This window comes from Grammomys surdaster, unplaced genomic scaffold, assembly GCF_004785775.1.
Source record: "Grammomys surdaster isolate TR1022 unplaced genomic scaffold, NIH_TR_1.0 125852, whole genome shotgun sequence".
In the NCBI taxonomy this organism is placed as follows: Eukaryota; Metazoa; Chordata; class Mammalia; order Rodentia; family Muridae; genus Grammomys; species Grammomys surdaster.
The window spans coordinates 3234757-3251127 of NW_021620678.1; the positions used below are offsets into that span (position 1 = coordinate 3234757).

Sequence of the window (16371 nt, forward strand, 5' to 3'; positions counted from 1 at the left end):
TCATAAAGGACAACATTTAATTGGAGTTGGTTTACAGGTTGAGAGGTTCAGTCTATTATATAGGTGAGAGTGTGAGACCAAACGTTTTTTGGTTCAGACTCCATCTTAGAGAACTTGATTCCCCAACAAGACCTGTGTCTAGCACCAGTCTCCAGGTTATTCCCCCAACAGATCTGCACTCCTAGGTTACAAGCCCACCCCTGCCTAACAACCATCAATCAGGAGGAAAGCAGAAGTTTTACTTATGGTTTGGCTCCCAGCACCAACCAATTACGTTAAAGGCCACAGTTGCACCCCAATTAGATCCTTGCTAGGCTAGGAACACTCACCCTTCACTTGCCATTTTCTATAAAACCTTGTTCCGATGATGAGTGTTCAGGGCTTTTCTCCACCAGAACTGTCCTGTGGGTTGTCGGTGAGTTAAGTCCCTAGCTCAAGCGTGTGAATAAAGACCCTTGTGTGATTGCATTGGTCTTTCAGGGTTCACAAATGCTTCTTGGTGAAGACCAAATCTTTTGAGTTCAGACTCCATTTTAGAGAACTTAAATTCAGGTAAACTAACAGGCCAGTACCTAACATTGGTTTCTAAGTTACCCACCAACAAGACCAGTGTCTCCAGGTTAATATCCCCCAACAAAACCTGAACTTAGCTCCAGTTTCTAGGCTCACCTCAACAAACCCAGTGTTTCCAAGTTAATTGCCAACAAGCCTGCCCCCTGCCTAATGACCATCAATGCAGAGGGAAGCAGAAATTAAGTTTATGATTTGACTCCCAGCTAAAAGGCATAGTAGCTTTCCAATTAGATGCTTGCCATACTAGAAACACTCCCTGCTTGTAGCTTTCTATAAAGCCTTACCCAGATAGATTTTGAGGACTCTTTTTCCACTAAAGCCATCCTACTGTATCAGAACTGGGAGGCAGGGAGCCCAAGCTCAAGCTTGTGAATAAAGGCCTTGTTGTGGTTTACATCTGATCGGCTCCTGTCTGTTTTTTGGGGTTCACTAGCACTTCCCTGGCACTACACTGGTACTACAGGCAATATCCAGGCAGGCATGGCAAGGGACGAACTGAGAGTTCTACATCTTGATCTGAAGACTGCTAGGAGAAGACAGGCAGCTAGGAGGAGGGTCTCAAACCCACCCGCAAAGTGACACATGAAGTGGAAATTTACGGGTTCTTTGGAAAGTCAGTTGTGTTGGATGGTGCTGGGTTCAAACACGTGAAGGAGTGTTTTCCTGAAACAGAAATGTGAGGGAACATTTCAGGGTTTCTCTGTGTAGTCCTGGCTGTCCTGGAACTCACTCTGTAGACCAGGCTAGCCTTGAACTCAGAAATCCGCCTGCCTCTGCCGCCCAAGTGCTGAGATTAAAGGCGTGCGGCACCACTGCCCGGCGTGAGGGAACATTTCGCTGAAGCAGATACAGGTCAAAGGATGTTTTGGTAAAGCAAGCACGTGAAAGTGATGAAGGATTCTTTGCTAATGACACACACGTATTAGTCCGCCTCACATGCATTGTTGAGCTCCATCTGTCATGTCTCTATAGAAAAACACCAAAACTTCTGGTGATATGCTGGTGGCTTCTTGCCACTTCTGCAGACTTGGGCCATTGGCATGAGTGGTGTCAGCTGATGCAGACTCACATGGAGTTTTGCTAAGACAGACTCATTTGCTGAGGCAAGACCTGTGGACATAGGGGTAGGTTTCCTTATGAGTTCCTGCTCTATCCAAGATGGGAATAGCACTAGCAAAGTCATTTAACTATCTACACGCCTGCAAAGCAGCATCAATGATTTTGGGCTCAGGAGCCAGATCATAGCCAACAGGTATATTCATCCCGTTATGAAATTCCCAGGCATCAAGTCTGCTTGTTGAAGTATGTCACCCAGTGTGCATCTAACTCCTCATCTGTCTCATGTGACCTGTGAGAATGGCTGCGGGGCTCGGAGCCAGGATGGGGTGCAGGCAGCCTCTCGAAGGCAGGTTGAACTTATTGGGTCAAACCTGCTTTTATAGGGGTTTGCTTTTTCTGTGTATAAATTGATTTGGGGAAGTCAGAATGCAGCTGAGATGAGAAGTATACATGGGAAAATGTTAATAGTAATGATAATAAGTAGGTTGATTATTTTCTTCTGGGGCTTACCAGAATTTACTAATTGGAAGTCAATTATATTAGTTATACTACAAAAGTATAATCCTCATCAATAGATACCTATAGGAAAAATCAGACTGCCGGGTCCAGCATGGCTACGTAAGGGGAGGTGTGACACAGGTCCTGCCCCAGGAGCATTGCCAGGCCATTGATCCCCTCAATCTCCAAGTGTGCTGAAGGCGGCTGCTGGCCTGAAACTGATCGCCTGTCTCTTCTATTTTACTTTCAAACTCTCTTTTTGGGGAAATATACTTTCCCCATCACTCAGAGCTAATCACTCCAAAATAAACAAAACAGACGCAGTTCTCAGGAATGAGGAATGGAGGTGGTCATGAGGCTGGGGGGGACGAGGAACAGGCCTTCCGCTTGGCCGTTAGGGCCACGGGAAAGGATCTAGACAATATAACCACAGAGGCCATAAAAGCCTACATGGTCCTTTGTAGAAATTGTTCATTAGATTTGGCCTTGAATTTGGAATTATGAGGAGATTATATACCCTCCGGTCCAATGACTGCTGCGTTAATTAGCCAGGGTGAACTTGGGGACATCAGGATAGAGAGTTAAAGTGGTTTCAAGAAGAAAAGGCATGGATAGGAAAAGACGGAATCTATAAAATACAGCAAATGAAAGATTTATAGGAGAAAGGCTTGTATACGATTTGGAAACAAATACTATTAGAAGGAGAGTCTATGAGGCCATGGAATTGCTAAGAGAGGAAACAAAGATTAGAGAATTAAAATATGATGCTTATGTATATAAAAAGTTAGTACTTCATTCTCCTGGCTACCTGAAGGATTGAGATGACAAAGCCTAGAGCGGTATCAGAGAGCTAGCTGCTTTACTTGCATACATTTGAAAACTTTGTAAGAAATCATTTTAACCCTAGAAGTCTGTTACCTTTCTTTTTTACATGAAAGTAATTACTAAAGACTTCTGTCTGCTGTACTAGGAAACCACAAGATCTGTGCCCAGCTACCTGGGCCGTGTAAAAACTATAAGGAAATGTAATTTTGCATTGTGTTTAGTTTTTTGTTTTAAGGAAGCAGGGGTTGGAATTAATGATCCAGGACTCATAGAATTTAGGGTTCTATTTAAGGATTCCTAAAATAATTATCAATAATGATCAAAGCCTTGAGGATGTAACTTTAGTAAGTAAAGGACTGGGTTCAGGCTCTCTGGTTGGGAAAAGGCAAAAGATGAAAAGGAAGAGAGGAGAAGGAGGAAGGACGATGAGAATCCTTGGGCAAAAAGAGAGTGCTTGACAGTTTGCATCCGCTACTGTCTCTGGGTCATTATTAGATTAGCGCTGTTCCCATTCCTGCCTTTCTCAGGACCCTCCTCACACTGAGGCTGGACCTTGGCTTCAGACCATGTCTACAAAGTGTCCATATCATGCTGCTGCTTCAAAATAGAAGTGGTGCTTCCACGTGGAATGAAACCGTAGCTGCTGAAGAAGGCATACAGTGAGGACTGTAGATGGATGGTTACAGGAAGGCTGTGGAATCCTGTTGCTATGAAGAATGTTGACCCATAAATTCTGTCTGAAATAGAGAATGATGTTTTGAAATATTCTGAGGCTTGAAAGATGGTAAAATAAAATCCTAATATGATTGTAAAAAAGGTTTCATATAAGAACGTTTTCTAATAAGCCTATGGATATAAGCCCACCATATAAAATTCATATGTTTCGTTTCCCTTCTATAAGGTTATGATGAGCACATGTCCCTTTTGTACAGTGGAGTGGAGTGACCTTGCTATGTCCCTTCATGACTAATATCTCATCATCATTGATATATGGTTAGACATATGCTAATAAGCCTACGGAGAAGAGTGTTGCAGAGACATAGGGAAATCATATTACTAGGCCAGAGGTGAGAAGGGCTGAAAAGTCTCCTGTTTAGTGGACATGGATTTGGGTTGTCTACGTGATTTGCTGAGTGTTTGGTGGGTCATTATGCGTTATCATGTGAATAGAGGCTAAGACAGTAAATACGTAGGCTTGAATTAGGGATACAGTGAATTCTTGAATTGTAAGTCGTACTAGAATAATGAATGTAATTGTAGCAGTTGGTGGGCTGATGCTTATTAATTAATGAATTAATACTAAGGTAGCACCACCGATTAGTGTATGAATAGGTGTCTGGCAGTAATGATAGCAGTGAGATGGACTGCTATTGCTATCGGTTAAGTAGGCTGATGGTTTCTATGATAAGGAGCAAAGGAACTAATGAGATGGAGTTCCTGGGGGGAGGAAGTGGGCTAAAGAGCTTTTTAGTTTGTGGTGGAATCCGAAGGTCACAGCTCCAGCTCATGGTAGAATTGCTGTGCCTAGATTATAGAACGTTGAGTAGTAGGAATATGTGTGTGAGGAGGGAGGCCTGGGAGGTTTGTTGACACAATAAATATAATAAGGGAGAGGATTATTAGAGACCATGTTTGTCCTTTTGATGTATGATTTAGTATTATTTATTTTACGATAAGCTTAATTAGTCATTGTTGAAACAAATATAAATGGTCATTAATTAAACATTTTGAGAAAGGAAATAAAATTGAGGGAAACATGATAACAGTGATTGGCAATCCTGTTATTGTAGGGGTAATGAAAGAGGCAAATAGATCTTTGTTCATTTTCATTCTCAAGGATTTTTAGTTTTTAACAATTTTAAGGTTTTGGAGAGAGGAGATGTAGGGAAAACTTGTAAGGAGAATCTCAGTTGGAATAAAATAATGTAATTGTTGAGGCTGGGATGGTAATAAGTCACGTGGATGTATCTAACTGTGGCCTTTGACGGCAGAGACTATTAGTCTCTAACTTTAACCTAAAAAGTTAAGGCTCTAAGCTTTGAGGTGAGTTTAGATTATAGGAATAGATCAAATTTCAAAATGTCTTAGTGACACTATTTCAAGTACAATTGGTTTGAAGCTGTGATTAGATCCTTAGATTTCTGAGCAACGTCCATAGAATACCCTTGGGCAATTTGATGTTACCCTGGCTTGGCTTAGGCATCCTGGAATTGCTTCACTTTTAGTCCTAGTGAGGGAATAGCTCATGAGTGAATGAAGTACATCTTCAGATGAGATTACTATCCTGTATCTTGTACCTTGGTAATACAATCCAATTATCCACTGCTAATAGGGGGAGCTCACCTTGTCATTTATTGGAATTATATATGAACGAAGCATAGAGCTTCATAATCAGTATATTTGTAGTTTCAATATCATTTTGGTGTTCTATAGTTTTTACTGTTAGTTCGGGGTCTTTAATATCATCTATTATATAAAGGACTTGTAGGGAAGGAAGGGCAATTAGAATAAGAATTACAGCTGGTAGATTAGTTCAGATTCTTTCAATTTCTTGGACATCTATCCTACTTGTATGAGTACTTCAGTAGTTGGTATAAGTAAGATGATATGACGTACTAAGGAGCCAATAAGGGGTGCAATCATTAGTGTATGATCATGGAAATTTATAAGTTCTTCTATAATGGATGATGTAGCATCTTGTAAACCTAGTTGGAAGGTGAAGCCATATAGGATATATAGAGATGTTAATCTATAATTTAACTTTGACAAAGTTATATAATTAACTTACTAATATCTCATTGAGAAAAACATAAAGGTTATGAGATTGGCTTGAAACCGGTTCTTGAAGTAGGTTCTTCAAATGTGTGATAAGGTAGGGGCAGCAATGAAGTCATTCTAAGCTTGTTGATGAATAAGAAACTGAAAATACCTCTCGTTCATGAGGACTGCTGTAAGGGGAGTACAGGGCAGTGGCTGAGACTGAAGAGCCACCCTGGCCCTTTTGAGTCCCTGTCTTCTGGGGCCATGGCTGGCCTCGAGGAGAAGCTTGTTTTACTAAGGTTTTTTGGAAACAGCAACCAAAAAAATCCACAACAAACAAAAAACAAAAACAAAACAAAAACAGAAAACAATCACAAACAAACAACCCCCCAACAAAACCCCAAAACAGAGAGTCTGGCAGAGCTCACCGAGAAGGAGCTAGTTCGAGAACAGAACAGTACATATCTCTTTGTATTGTCAATGTTCTCCAGAGAAAGAGCACGAAGAACATACTTCCAATGCTTATTCTGACAAGAGAGAACAAAATCCACAGAGAACTATAGCCCACGCCTTCAATCCCAGCACTTAGGAGACAGAGGCAGGTGGATCTCTGTCTGGGGCCATCCCGGTCTACAAAGTGAGTTCCAGGCTAGCCAGTGCTACATAAAAGTGATGGTATTAGGAAGGGTTTGCTACAAGATTTAGATTTATCTCTTAAACTTTTGGAGACAGTTGAAAGAAATTAGGTTTGCTATGGATTACTTGCTCCCAGGAACATGGATTGTTTTTTTTTTTTAATGATTGGGCAGGTTCCATCACTCTATCATACATGACAGGCAGGACACTTAATCTCGTCATTCCAGAAGACAGAAAGGAGCTGGAGAGATGGCTCAGCTGTTAAGAGCTCTGACTGCTCTTCCAGAGGTCCTGAGTTCAATTCCTAGCAACCACATGGTGGCTCACAACCATCTGTAAAGGGATCTGATGCCCTCTTCTGGTGTGTCTGAGTCACATACATAAAATAAATAAATAAATAAATAAATAAATAAATAAATAAATCTTTTTTTTTAAAGACAGGTTTGCATAGATGGCCAGCATGTTTTACTCAGTCTTCCTCTTCCCCTGAGTTCTCTTTTCTCAAACAACTTTTTCTCTCGACTGTTCTGACGTCATCACTCTTATTGCCTAGACAGGACTCTTTCAAGATTGTATGTTTCAGAGAAGGCAAAAAACCCACAAAGCAGAGCAGAAGGGTTTACTGTAGTCTTTAACTCTAGAAATGGGATTTTCTTTTTTTTTGGGGGGGGGGTTTCGAGACAGGGTTTCTCTGTGTAGCCCTGGCTGTCCTAGAACTCACTCTGTAGACCAGGCTGGCCTCAAACTCAGAAATCCACCTGCCCCTGCCTCCCAAGTGTTGGGACTAAAGGCGTGCGCCACCACAGCCCGGCAGAATTTTCTTTAATAAAGGACTGGTAGCTTGTGTCTGCAATCCCAGCACTAAAATGAGACAGAAAAACCAGGTTGTGGTGGTGGCAGTAGTGTACACCTTTAATCCCAGCACTCTGAAGACAGAGGCAGGCAGATCTCCATGAGGTTGACGCCAGGCTGGTCTACAGAGTGAGTTCCAGGACAGCCAGGGCCACACACAGAGAAACCCTGTTCAGAAAACCAAAAATCAAACTAGAAAGGAAGGAAGGAAGGAAGGAAGGAAGGGAGGGAGGGAGGGAGGGAGGGAGGGAGGGAGGAAGGAAGGAAGGAAGGAAGGAGGGAGGGAAAGAAGGAAGGAAGGAAGGAAGCAAGGAAGCAAGGAAGGAAGGAAGGAAGGAAGAAAGAAAAAGGAAAAAACCCTGAGACAGTAGGATTATTGTGAGTCAGCCTGGGCTATGTAATGATTCTCCCAGAAATCTCAATAAAACGAAAGTAGGGGAGAAGAGTGAGTGATTTGGAGATACAGTTCTTCCAGAACCTCATGTGGTATGGAGCCTGGCCTACATAGTTTTGCTCCCATGGTCCCCTTACTACCTTATTCTGACGAGATGTGGTGGTACAAGCCTTTTATTCTAACACTCCAGAGGCAGGCAGATTATTATGGGTTCAAGGTCATCATGATTTACGGAGTGAGTTCTAGACCAGCGAGGGGTACATAGATAACCTGTCTCAAAAAACAATTTGTTGTTTAATCAGCTGTGTGGTAGTGAAAGCCTGTGATCCCAGCACTCAGGCTGAGACAGGAGGATCAATGTGAGTTTTAAGACAGCCTGGGCTCTATAAAAAGATCTTGTCTCAAAATCAAGGAACAGAAAAAACAAAAATAAATTTTAATATAATTGTTGCCAATGATAGTTTTCCTGTCATGATATAGAATGTTAGAAGCTGTTCCTTCTGTCCAAATGCACCCAACTACCCACCAATGTGGTAGGCTTCTAGTATCACCACTGAGCTCCTTTAAACTCAAAGTCTTCTAGCTTGTTCTTCGATTTCTTGAGGAGCCAAGAGACCATCCTAACCTGTTTATCAGTTGCAACTTGGGCAGAGATTTATGGCCCTGAGTCATGGATGAGACTTCTCTCACTCTCCTGGGAGTAACTTTGGGCCAAGATTGGGGCAAGCTGAGCAGGCCTGATTTGTCCCCAACCTGCTTTCTAGCCATTTGACCACATGGAGGCAAAACACACCAGGTTGGAGCTCCTGGAAGAGGTTTCCTCCACCAAGGGCCTGCTAGCTAGAGCTGAAAGTCCAGCAGCAGGCAGGCTCCTTTGTGAGGTGGCCTCAGTGACAGAGGCATTATGAAGTAAGGAGTACCCCACCCCAAACTTACTGCATCAGCTACATCAGCCTATGTTTCCTCCCCACTCCCCAAAACACCATCTACCTGACCTAAGCTTTACCATGTTGCTATCACTTCTGGGAGTCTGTGCTGTGATAGGTCCATTCCAGGGCCCTGAATGGGAGCCAGTGAGGGGTCTACTATCCCAGGATCAAAGCTGTAAGGATCCCCGCTGCTGTGGCAATCTGCTTGTCTCTTGCCTCTTTCTGATCTGGCAGATCCAACAGTACTGGTACCAGCTCTCCAGGACCAGGAAGAGGAATGTCACCAAGGTAAAGGGGCCACCTCCTCAGCATCATGATCGTTGGACACTTGTCACATGGGCTGTGTTCTGTGTCTTGTGTATCAGAGGAGAACTAAAGAGTGGGGACTGCTCTGTATAAGCACTGTCTGGGCCTTAAACCCAGGACTCACTCTAGACACATCTCTTCCTCACTCCACAAACTCAACCCGATTGCAAGTTTTAGGAACCCTACTTGGAAACCGTATCTCCTATCTGATGACTTCTGGAAACCTTACTACACCACCTGGGCAGAGCTACCATCATGTAGCTCTGGATCATGGTAACAGTTGTCTGCTTTCGCCTGGTATAACCTTTCTTTTCCTTCTTAAAAAGTATAAGATGTACACACAAATTACAAGTGTATAAATGAGTGAACAAGCCAAGCACACCCGTGTGTAGCACTCAGGTTAAGAAACACCATCGGGGCTATCAAGATAGTTCAGTGAGTAAGACTGATTGCGGCCAAGCCTGATGACCTGACTTTCAGCCCCTGAACCCACATGGTGGAAAGAGGAATTCCCACATCTGTGATCTCCACACCTATGCCATGGTATGTACATACAGGCTTGTGGAGTGTGACTACACACACACGCACACACACTCACACACACACTCACACATACTCACACACACTCACAACTTACATTTAGAGAAGGAAGCACAAGGATGGTGCAAGCTTGCAATCCCAACATTCAGGAAGCAGAGGCAGGGAAATTGGCCCGTGTTTGAAGCCATCCTGGTCTACATATCTAGCCATCCTGGTCTACGTATCTAGTTCCCAGCCAGCTGGGGCTAGATAACTCTCTTTCAAAAGCTATAAAAGGAAAATTACAAAACAAGCAAACAGATCATCAAGTAAGGAGTGTTGCTTAATAATAGAATGTTTGTCTAATATGTATAAGGCCTTGTCTTTAAACACTAGCAGTGAAAACCGGACATGAGGCTGCGTGTGGGATGCACCCCTTTAATTCCAGCACTCAGGCGGCAGAGGCAGGCAGATGTCTGTGAGGTAAAGGACAGCTTAGTCAATATAATAAATTCTGAGACAACTAGGGCTATATATAGAGATCCTGGTTTTTGTTTGTTTGTTTGTTTTTGTTTTTCGAGACAGGGTTTCTCTGTATAGCCCGGGCTGTCCTGGAACTCACGCTGTAGACCAGGGTAGCCTCGAACTCAGAAATCCGCCTGCCTCTGCCTCTCAAGCGCTGGGATTAAAGGTGTGCGCTACCACTGCCCGGCTGATATCCTGTTTTAGAAAAAAAAAGGGGGGGGGGAAAGAAACCTGGATATAGTGGCTTATACCTGTAATCTCAGCACCCAGGACTCAGAGCTGCTTAGGAGAAGCACTAGAATGAGACTCTGTCTCAAGCCTTGCCCCATAGCTCCACACCAACCAGCCAACCAACCAATCAACCAACCAACCAAACAAACAAACAAAAGAACCACCCCACAAAAACTCAGACCAAAACCTCAAGCACTAGAAGACTCTGGGTTCAAATTCCCCGAAACCCCAGGATGTGCACTCATGGCTGATTTCACAGGTACATGGAGACCTTCGTGAGATCAGGAGACCTACGTGAGATCACATGGCAAGTATTCTACACTGAGCTTCAGTCAAACTGTGCTTGTGAGCCAGGCAGACTTTAAGAACGGATTAAAGCTCTTTGCTACATAAAACCATGTAGTGGTTTCTGGGAGTCCACTCCCTACCAAAACCCCTGCTCCAATTCCAAGGCCTGATAGGAGGTAGCCTGTATTTCTCTCAGACCCAGTCTTCCACTGTTCCATTCTGATCATATGAGTACTTCTCCTGCTCCTCCTGCTCCTCCTCCTCCTGGTCATTTTCCTCTTCCTCCTGCTTTTCTCCTCCTGTTTCTTTTCCTCCTCCTCCTTTCTCTCTCCTTCCTTGTGCCCTTCCTCCCCTTCCCCGTTTTCTAAGGGTGGATGTAGAGCCCAGGGCCTCACAAGCTAGCCGACATGCTTCACACTGAACAACATCGAGTTCTCGCCTGGGCTTCCTTGCTGTTCCTGTGGACATAGTCTTGGTTGTTCTGTCCTCAGGGTCTTCATGCTTAATGTCTCCTCTGCCTATAATGCCTAATGTCACCTGGCCTGCCCCTCACTTCATTCAGTTTTCCAGACACGTTATCACCTCCTCTTACTTTCCTTGACTCTTCTGTCTAGTGGAGTTAACTCCAGCCCTACATTTGCATTTATTTCCATTCAAATGCTTTTTGGGATAATTACAAGGATTTTATTTTATTTAAGATAGGGTTTCATATAGCCCAGGCTAGCCTCTAACTTGCTATGTAGCCAAGGATGACCTTGAACTTCTGATCCTCCTTTGTCTGTTTTCCGAGGACAGAGATTATTGGAGTGGATTGTTTCCATGCCAGGCAAACACTCTATGAATTAAGCTACATCCTCGGCCCAATTGATACACATTTGGTTATTGTCTTCTCTCTGCCTACACCATGGCTCCCAGCAGGGACTTTGTCTTGATCACATTGGTACTCAGCACACAGAACAGTTCCTGGTTCAGAGCAACTCCTCAATATTTCTGGGGGGAATGAATGATGTTTGCTTGGGGTGTGTGTAGAATCTGTGGGGAATGTAGGAGATAAACTGTGTGCTGAACCCCGCTTTTCAGCTCTTTCTTACTTCACAGGGGCCTCCACAGAGACGGACAGTGTTGTCTGCCCCCCGGGACACTTTCTTTGAGATGATTCCCGAATCCTTTACTCATGGAAAAACCAGGGTCCTGGATGTTCACATCCAACAGTGGATACAGAAGCAGAGATGGGGATACCGGAAGAGTGTCAGACAACAGTGGGACACCCAGTACCTGCTGTCTCCACAGAAGCCATGTCAAGACCTGCCTTGGGATGTCCACACCTCCACTGGGCCCATTTTTTGTACCTCTTCCTTTTCAAGCACGTGTCTTCTCCATCAGGACAATTCTTGGGAAGCATGGCAGTTACCCTGGTATCCCAGGGATAGCCAGGCCCACCCTTCCCTGGCTATCTGCCAAAGAATGGAGCAGCTGCTGGCTCCTTCTCGTGAGTTGGTGCCAGTAGAGCCCGTCAGCATGAGGTACACCTCCACAGCGTTAGCGTTCTCACTTCCAGACTTTCCTCCAGCTCAGAGTCCAAACTTCTGCCTCAGAGAGTTCCTGCCTGATCCTCTTAAGCAACAATTGGAAGCGCCCACCAAGGAATGCCTGGAGAGCCCACAAGATCCCTTAGTGCCCTGGGGTAAAGCCAAGACCATAGGCAGAGAATACAGCGAAGCTACTGTGCAATATCTGAACAAGAGAAAGAGCAGAAGGGAGGACGCTCAGGAAATACAAGCATCTGGAGCCTTCCTCCCAATAGTGTCTGGAGTGGAGGAGGATGGAGACGCTAAACCCCTGGGGTACAGAAACCGGAGGCAAGAAAGAAGGGAAACTGATGGAGAGATCCCAGTGACAGGATGGGAGAAGCAAGACCAGGCGAGGATTGCAGATAGAGAACAAACGGAGAAACTACAGAGGAAAACCCAGAGGGAGCCCAGAGAGAAGAAACCTTCCCAGGCTCATATGGGAGGGAACCAAGAACAGTTCAGATGTAAAACTGATATAGCAACCCAGACACCAGAGTGGGGCAACCAGGGGGATGCTGTGGAGACTCCAGCACTGGGGAAGAGTGAGGAAGAAGCCAGAAGGAAGGAAGAGACAGAGGTTGAGGCCCAAGGATTGGAAACTCAGGGCTGGACTGGAAATGAGGCTGCCGAGAATTCCCAAATGCTAGAGCAGATGACACAAGACCAGACTGGAGGCGATACTGCTACAGAAACTGAGGTGGAGGACGGAAGGAACAAGGACCAGATCAGAAGTGAGGATGGTATCAAAATCCAGACATCTGGAAGGGAGAATCTGGGAGAATTCAAACAACAGGACAACGAAGAGATCCAAGCCCTGGGGCGGGAGAAACAGGGATGTGTTAGAACTGAGGACGAGGTGCAGACTGCAGCTGGGGAGCCTGGAGGACAGAGCAGCAGTGACAATGACGGGAAGACCCAAGCCTCTAAGGGAGAGAACGAGAATCTGTCAAGACAGGAAGTTGAATTGGGGACGAGGAAGCTCAGGGAGGTAAGAGAAGAAGACTGGGTAGTGATCCAGACGTCATGGTGGGGCAGCCAGAGGCTTGGGCTGATTGCAGCGGACAGAGGACTCATGAGACCATGCTGGGGAGACCAGAGTCAAGTCAGAGGAGAACGTACTGTAGACATCCCATCACTGGAAAGTGACCGAAGAGAAGGTGGAGATGCTGATGCAGCAAATCAGGTGACACCCAAGGCCAAGGAGCAGGCTCAATCCAGTGAACCTGACTTGAGGACTTACAGAGTACTGAGGAAGGATGAGGAAAAAGCTGAAGCAGGAGAGGGAGCGGACACTCTGGCGGCACAAGGGAAGAGAAACCTGAGAGGGGTTAAGGGCACGAATGAAGCACAGACCCAGAAACTTGGGGAAGAAAATCAGGGTCAGCTAGGCAATGAATCCCATAAAATGATTCGAGAAACAAAATGGAAGAATCAGAAAGAGATTAGCGGTAACGATCGTATAGATGACCAGACATCTGTGGCAGAGAACTGGGCAGAGCTGACAAGTAAGAAAGGTGACACAACCCACTCGTCAGGGTGCGAGGAAGCTGAGGAGGTTGAGGGTGAGGATGGCATAGAAGGGGTGAGAATCAGGAGAGTAGCTGGAGGGGAGGAAAGTACAGAGACCAAGGCAACCATGGAAGAAAGCCGGAGCCAGTTAGGTGATGCAGGTACAAACCCCCACTCATCAGAGTTAAAGGGCCAGAAGGAGGTGGGCAGCGAGGATGGGGCAGAAGCTCAGGCCCCAGAGAAGAGAAAGCAGAGAGAACTTGGAGATGATGTAAAGACCCAGAGACCTGAGAGCAAGAACCAGGGACAGTTGGCTGAAGTTGGAGGGAGCTGGGAACAGGCTAAAGGAGAGAACACTTCGGAAAATGGGGCATTGGAGAAGAAAAACTGGAGAGAAGCTGGAAGAGAGGATTGTAGAAAGATGCAGGAACCCAACAGAAAGGATCAGAGGCAGCTAAGTGAAGTTGATGGAAAGACCTACCGGTTAGAGTGGAAGAACCAGGAGAATTTTAGAGATGGGAATGATGCAGAGATTCAAAACCAAGGGAAGAGAAACCCAATAAGTTTCACAGGAGATGATGGCTCAGAGACCCAAGCCTCCGTGGGAGAGGACCAGAGACAGTCTGTGTGTGAAACCGATGAAAAGATTCAGACACAGGAGCAAAGAATCCAGAGCAAGCATCGAGACACTGCTACACAAATCCAGGATGTCGGGGTCCAGAGAAAACGCAGAGCTGATTATTCTAAACTGTCTCATCATCCATCCAAGAGAGGAGACAAGGGCCGAGTCGGCAGGAAGGATGCTGTCAGGCCCAGTCCCCTAAATGACTCTTCTGGGAAATTGGGGCCCACAAACCGGAAGTGCAGCTCGGCTCAGCCGGCCTCTCTCACTTCCGGATATGAACCCCCTAGACACAAGCAACCAATGGCTGGAAATGGTGTAGACTCTGCTCCCTGTTCTGAAGAACATCTAAGTAGCCAGGGCACAGGCCCTGCCCGGAAGCACAGACGTCAGGTCAGTGAGAGGGCCCAGAGGGCCCAACCTGGATCTCAAAGAAGACTAGAAAAGGACAAAAAGGTGGATCCGGGAAAGGCTTCCAGCCCAACCTGCCAGCACCCCTACCCACAGTCTCAGGCCTCCTCTATCTTCCCCTCCCTCCTATGTCCCCAAGTCTCCCAAGCAGCCCCAGCTCTAGCACGCGTACCAGCTGCTCTCACCACCCTTCACAAATGGCCAGCCCTCAAGAAGAGCAAACATCTGCTCCTGGAATCCCTCATGAAGAGGAGGATTGCACACCTGAGGTGGGGCCTCCCTCGACGAATCCTGGAGTCTTACCTGCTTTTTCACTTCTTAGAATCTTGCTCTTTGCCACGGCCTGCAGTGAGGCTGCCTGGATTGCGTACAGACCAGGAACACCAAAGGCAGCAGGAACGGCACCGTGAGTCTCAGGTGTTCCCGTTAGGCCTCCACTCTCCAGCCAGGTCTCAAAGCCGTCCAGTTCTTGAAAAAAAAAGCTCTAAACTTTGTACCCAAGTCCAGGCCCTAGAGAAGCATAGACCAACCAAGTTGGAGCCAATGGAGAGCTCTAGTCCTCCTAAGAAACCCAGGAGAATAAGACAACCAGGGGGAGCAAGAAAACCACAGATCCAGGAAGAAGCCCCTAAGGCCAAGATCCCTGCTCCCAGGAATCCCAGGCCAGCAGTCGAGTCTAGAAGCTGGCATAACCCAGGAGGAGTCCCAGAGTTTTCAACTGAGAACAGCAGAAGCAGAAAAATGGTTAGGCCTGGAGTCCCCCATGTGGAAGAGAAGACTTCCAGCAGAGCAAGGGCCTCATCCTGTCCAGAAGGCTCCAACCACCGGAAAAAGGAATGCATCCCAAGGGAAGCCTCTGAGCTCCCCACTAGCAAATGTCAACAGCCCACGTGGCGAAGAAGTGAAAGTGTGGGACCTGAAGAGGTCAGAAAACGAGCCTGTTCTGCACATACCTCCAGCTTTAAAGGGAGTATCCACTCTGCTGCAGCCAGGCTGAGCGTGACCATCTGGAACAAGATGGCACAGCTGGCTAAGCCCCAGCAGTCCACCCCCATTCTCACCCTGAGGAATCCTACTACACTGAACAAAGTGGGGGCTCCATGTACAGAGGAGGACAGCAGCAGATCCCCCACTGCTTTGGAGAAGGAACTCGAGCCACCAGGGCATTCTTGTACAGGAGTAACTGTTCCTAAGATAGAGAGCTATCAGGAACACGAGACACCTGGGAACTCAAAGGGGGCATCACACAATCCAGCAGTCTCACAAAAGTTTGGTTTTGTGAGGCACTTGAGATATTTTCTCAAACAGTATGGCCTTAAACAGTAGGCCACAGGCCCAGAGTCCTTAGGACATGTCAGAGAAGGCATGCAAGTGACCTCCTTAGTCTCAGAGCCTCTAATAAAATTGGTTATTTGGATCCTGCAGTACGGCAGATTCCTTTGGTATGCTATCTGATGTTTTCTTTTGGGATTTGGGGTACTCTGTGGACAGCATAGACACTACTACACTGTAGCTTTGAAGGTTAGCAGAATATAGGGCAATCCAGTCTCATCTTCTACCAACTCTTACCTTCTCAGCCCCTTCCCCCCAGGCTCCCAGCTCCTCATGATAGATTACATGGCTTTCTTCCCCCATGCCTTTGTCTTGCCCCATTCCCAAGATAATTCCGATTGGATCAGGGTATTCAGCCCCAGTTGTTTGGAGGGTGGGGTAGTGCTCTTCATGACACAATATTATCCAGACCCATGATTACAAAGAAGGGAGGTTTATACAGGCTGAGAAGCCACTAGAGCAAGAGAAGACATAAAGATTGTAAGACCAGAAATTGAAGGAGGACCAGAGAGAAAAGTGTTTTCTGGACCC

The 16371-nt window shown here is 45.9% G+C and overlaps 1 protein-coding gene across 1 annotated transcript; it reads left to right on the forward strand.

The window, feature by feature from the left end:
- Window positions 1–8572: 8572 nt before the first annotated feature.
- On the forward strand, window positions 8573–15930 carry CUNH22orf46 (chromosome unknown C22orf46 homolog). Its single transcript, XM_028790017.1, has 2 exons — window positions 8573–8814; window positions 11494–15930. Exons 1-2 carry the CDS (start codon window positions 8605–8607, stop codon window positions 15832–15834), a joined length of 4551 nt encoding a protein of 1516 aa, XP_028645850.1. The 5' UTR covers window positions 8573–8604; the 3' UTR covers window positions 15835–15930.
- Window positions 15931–16371: the final 441 nt, after the last annotated feature.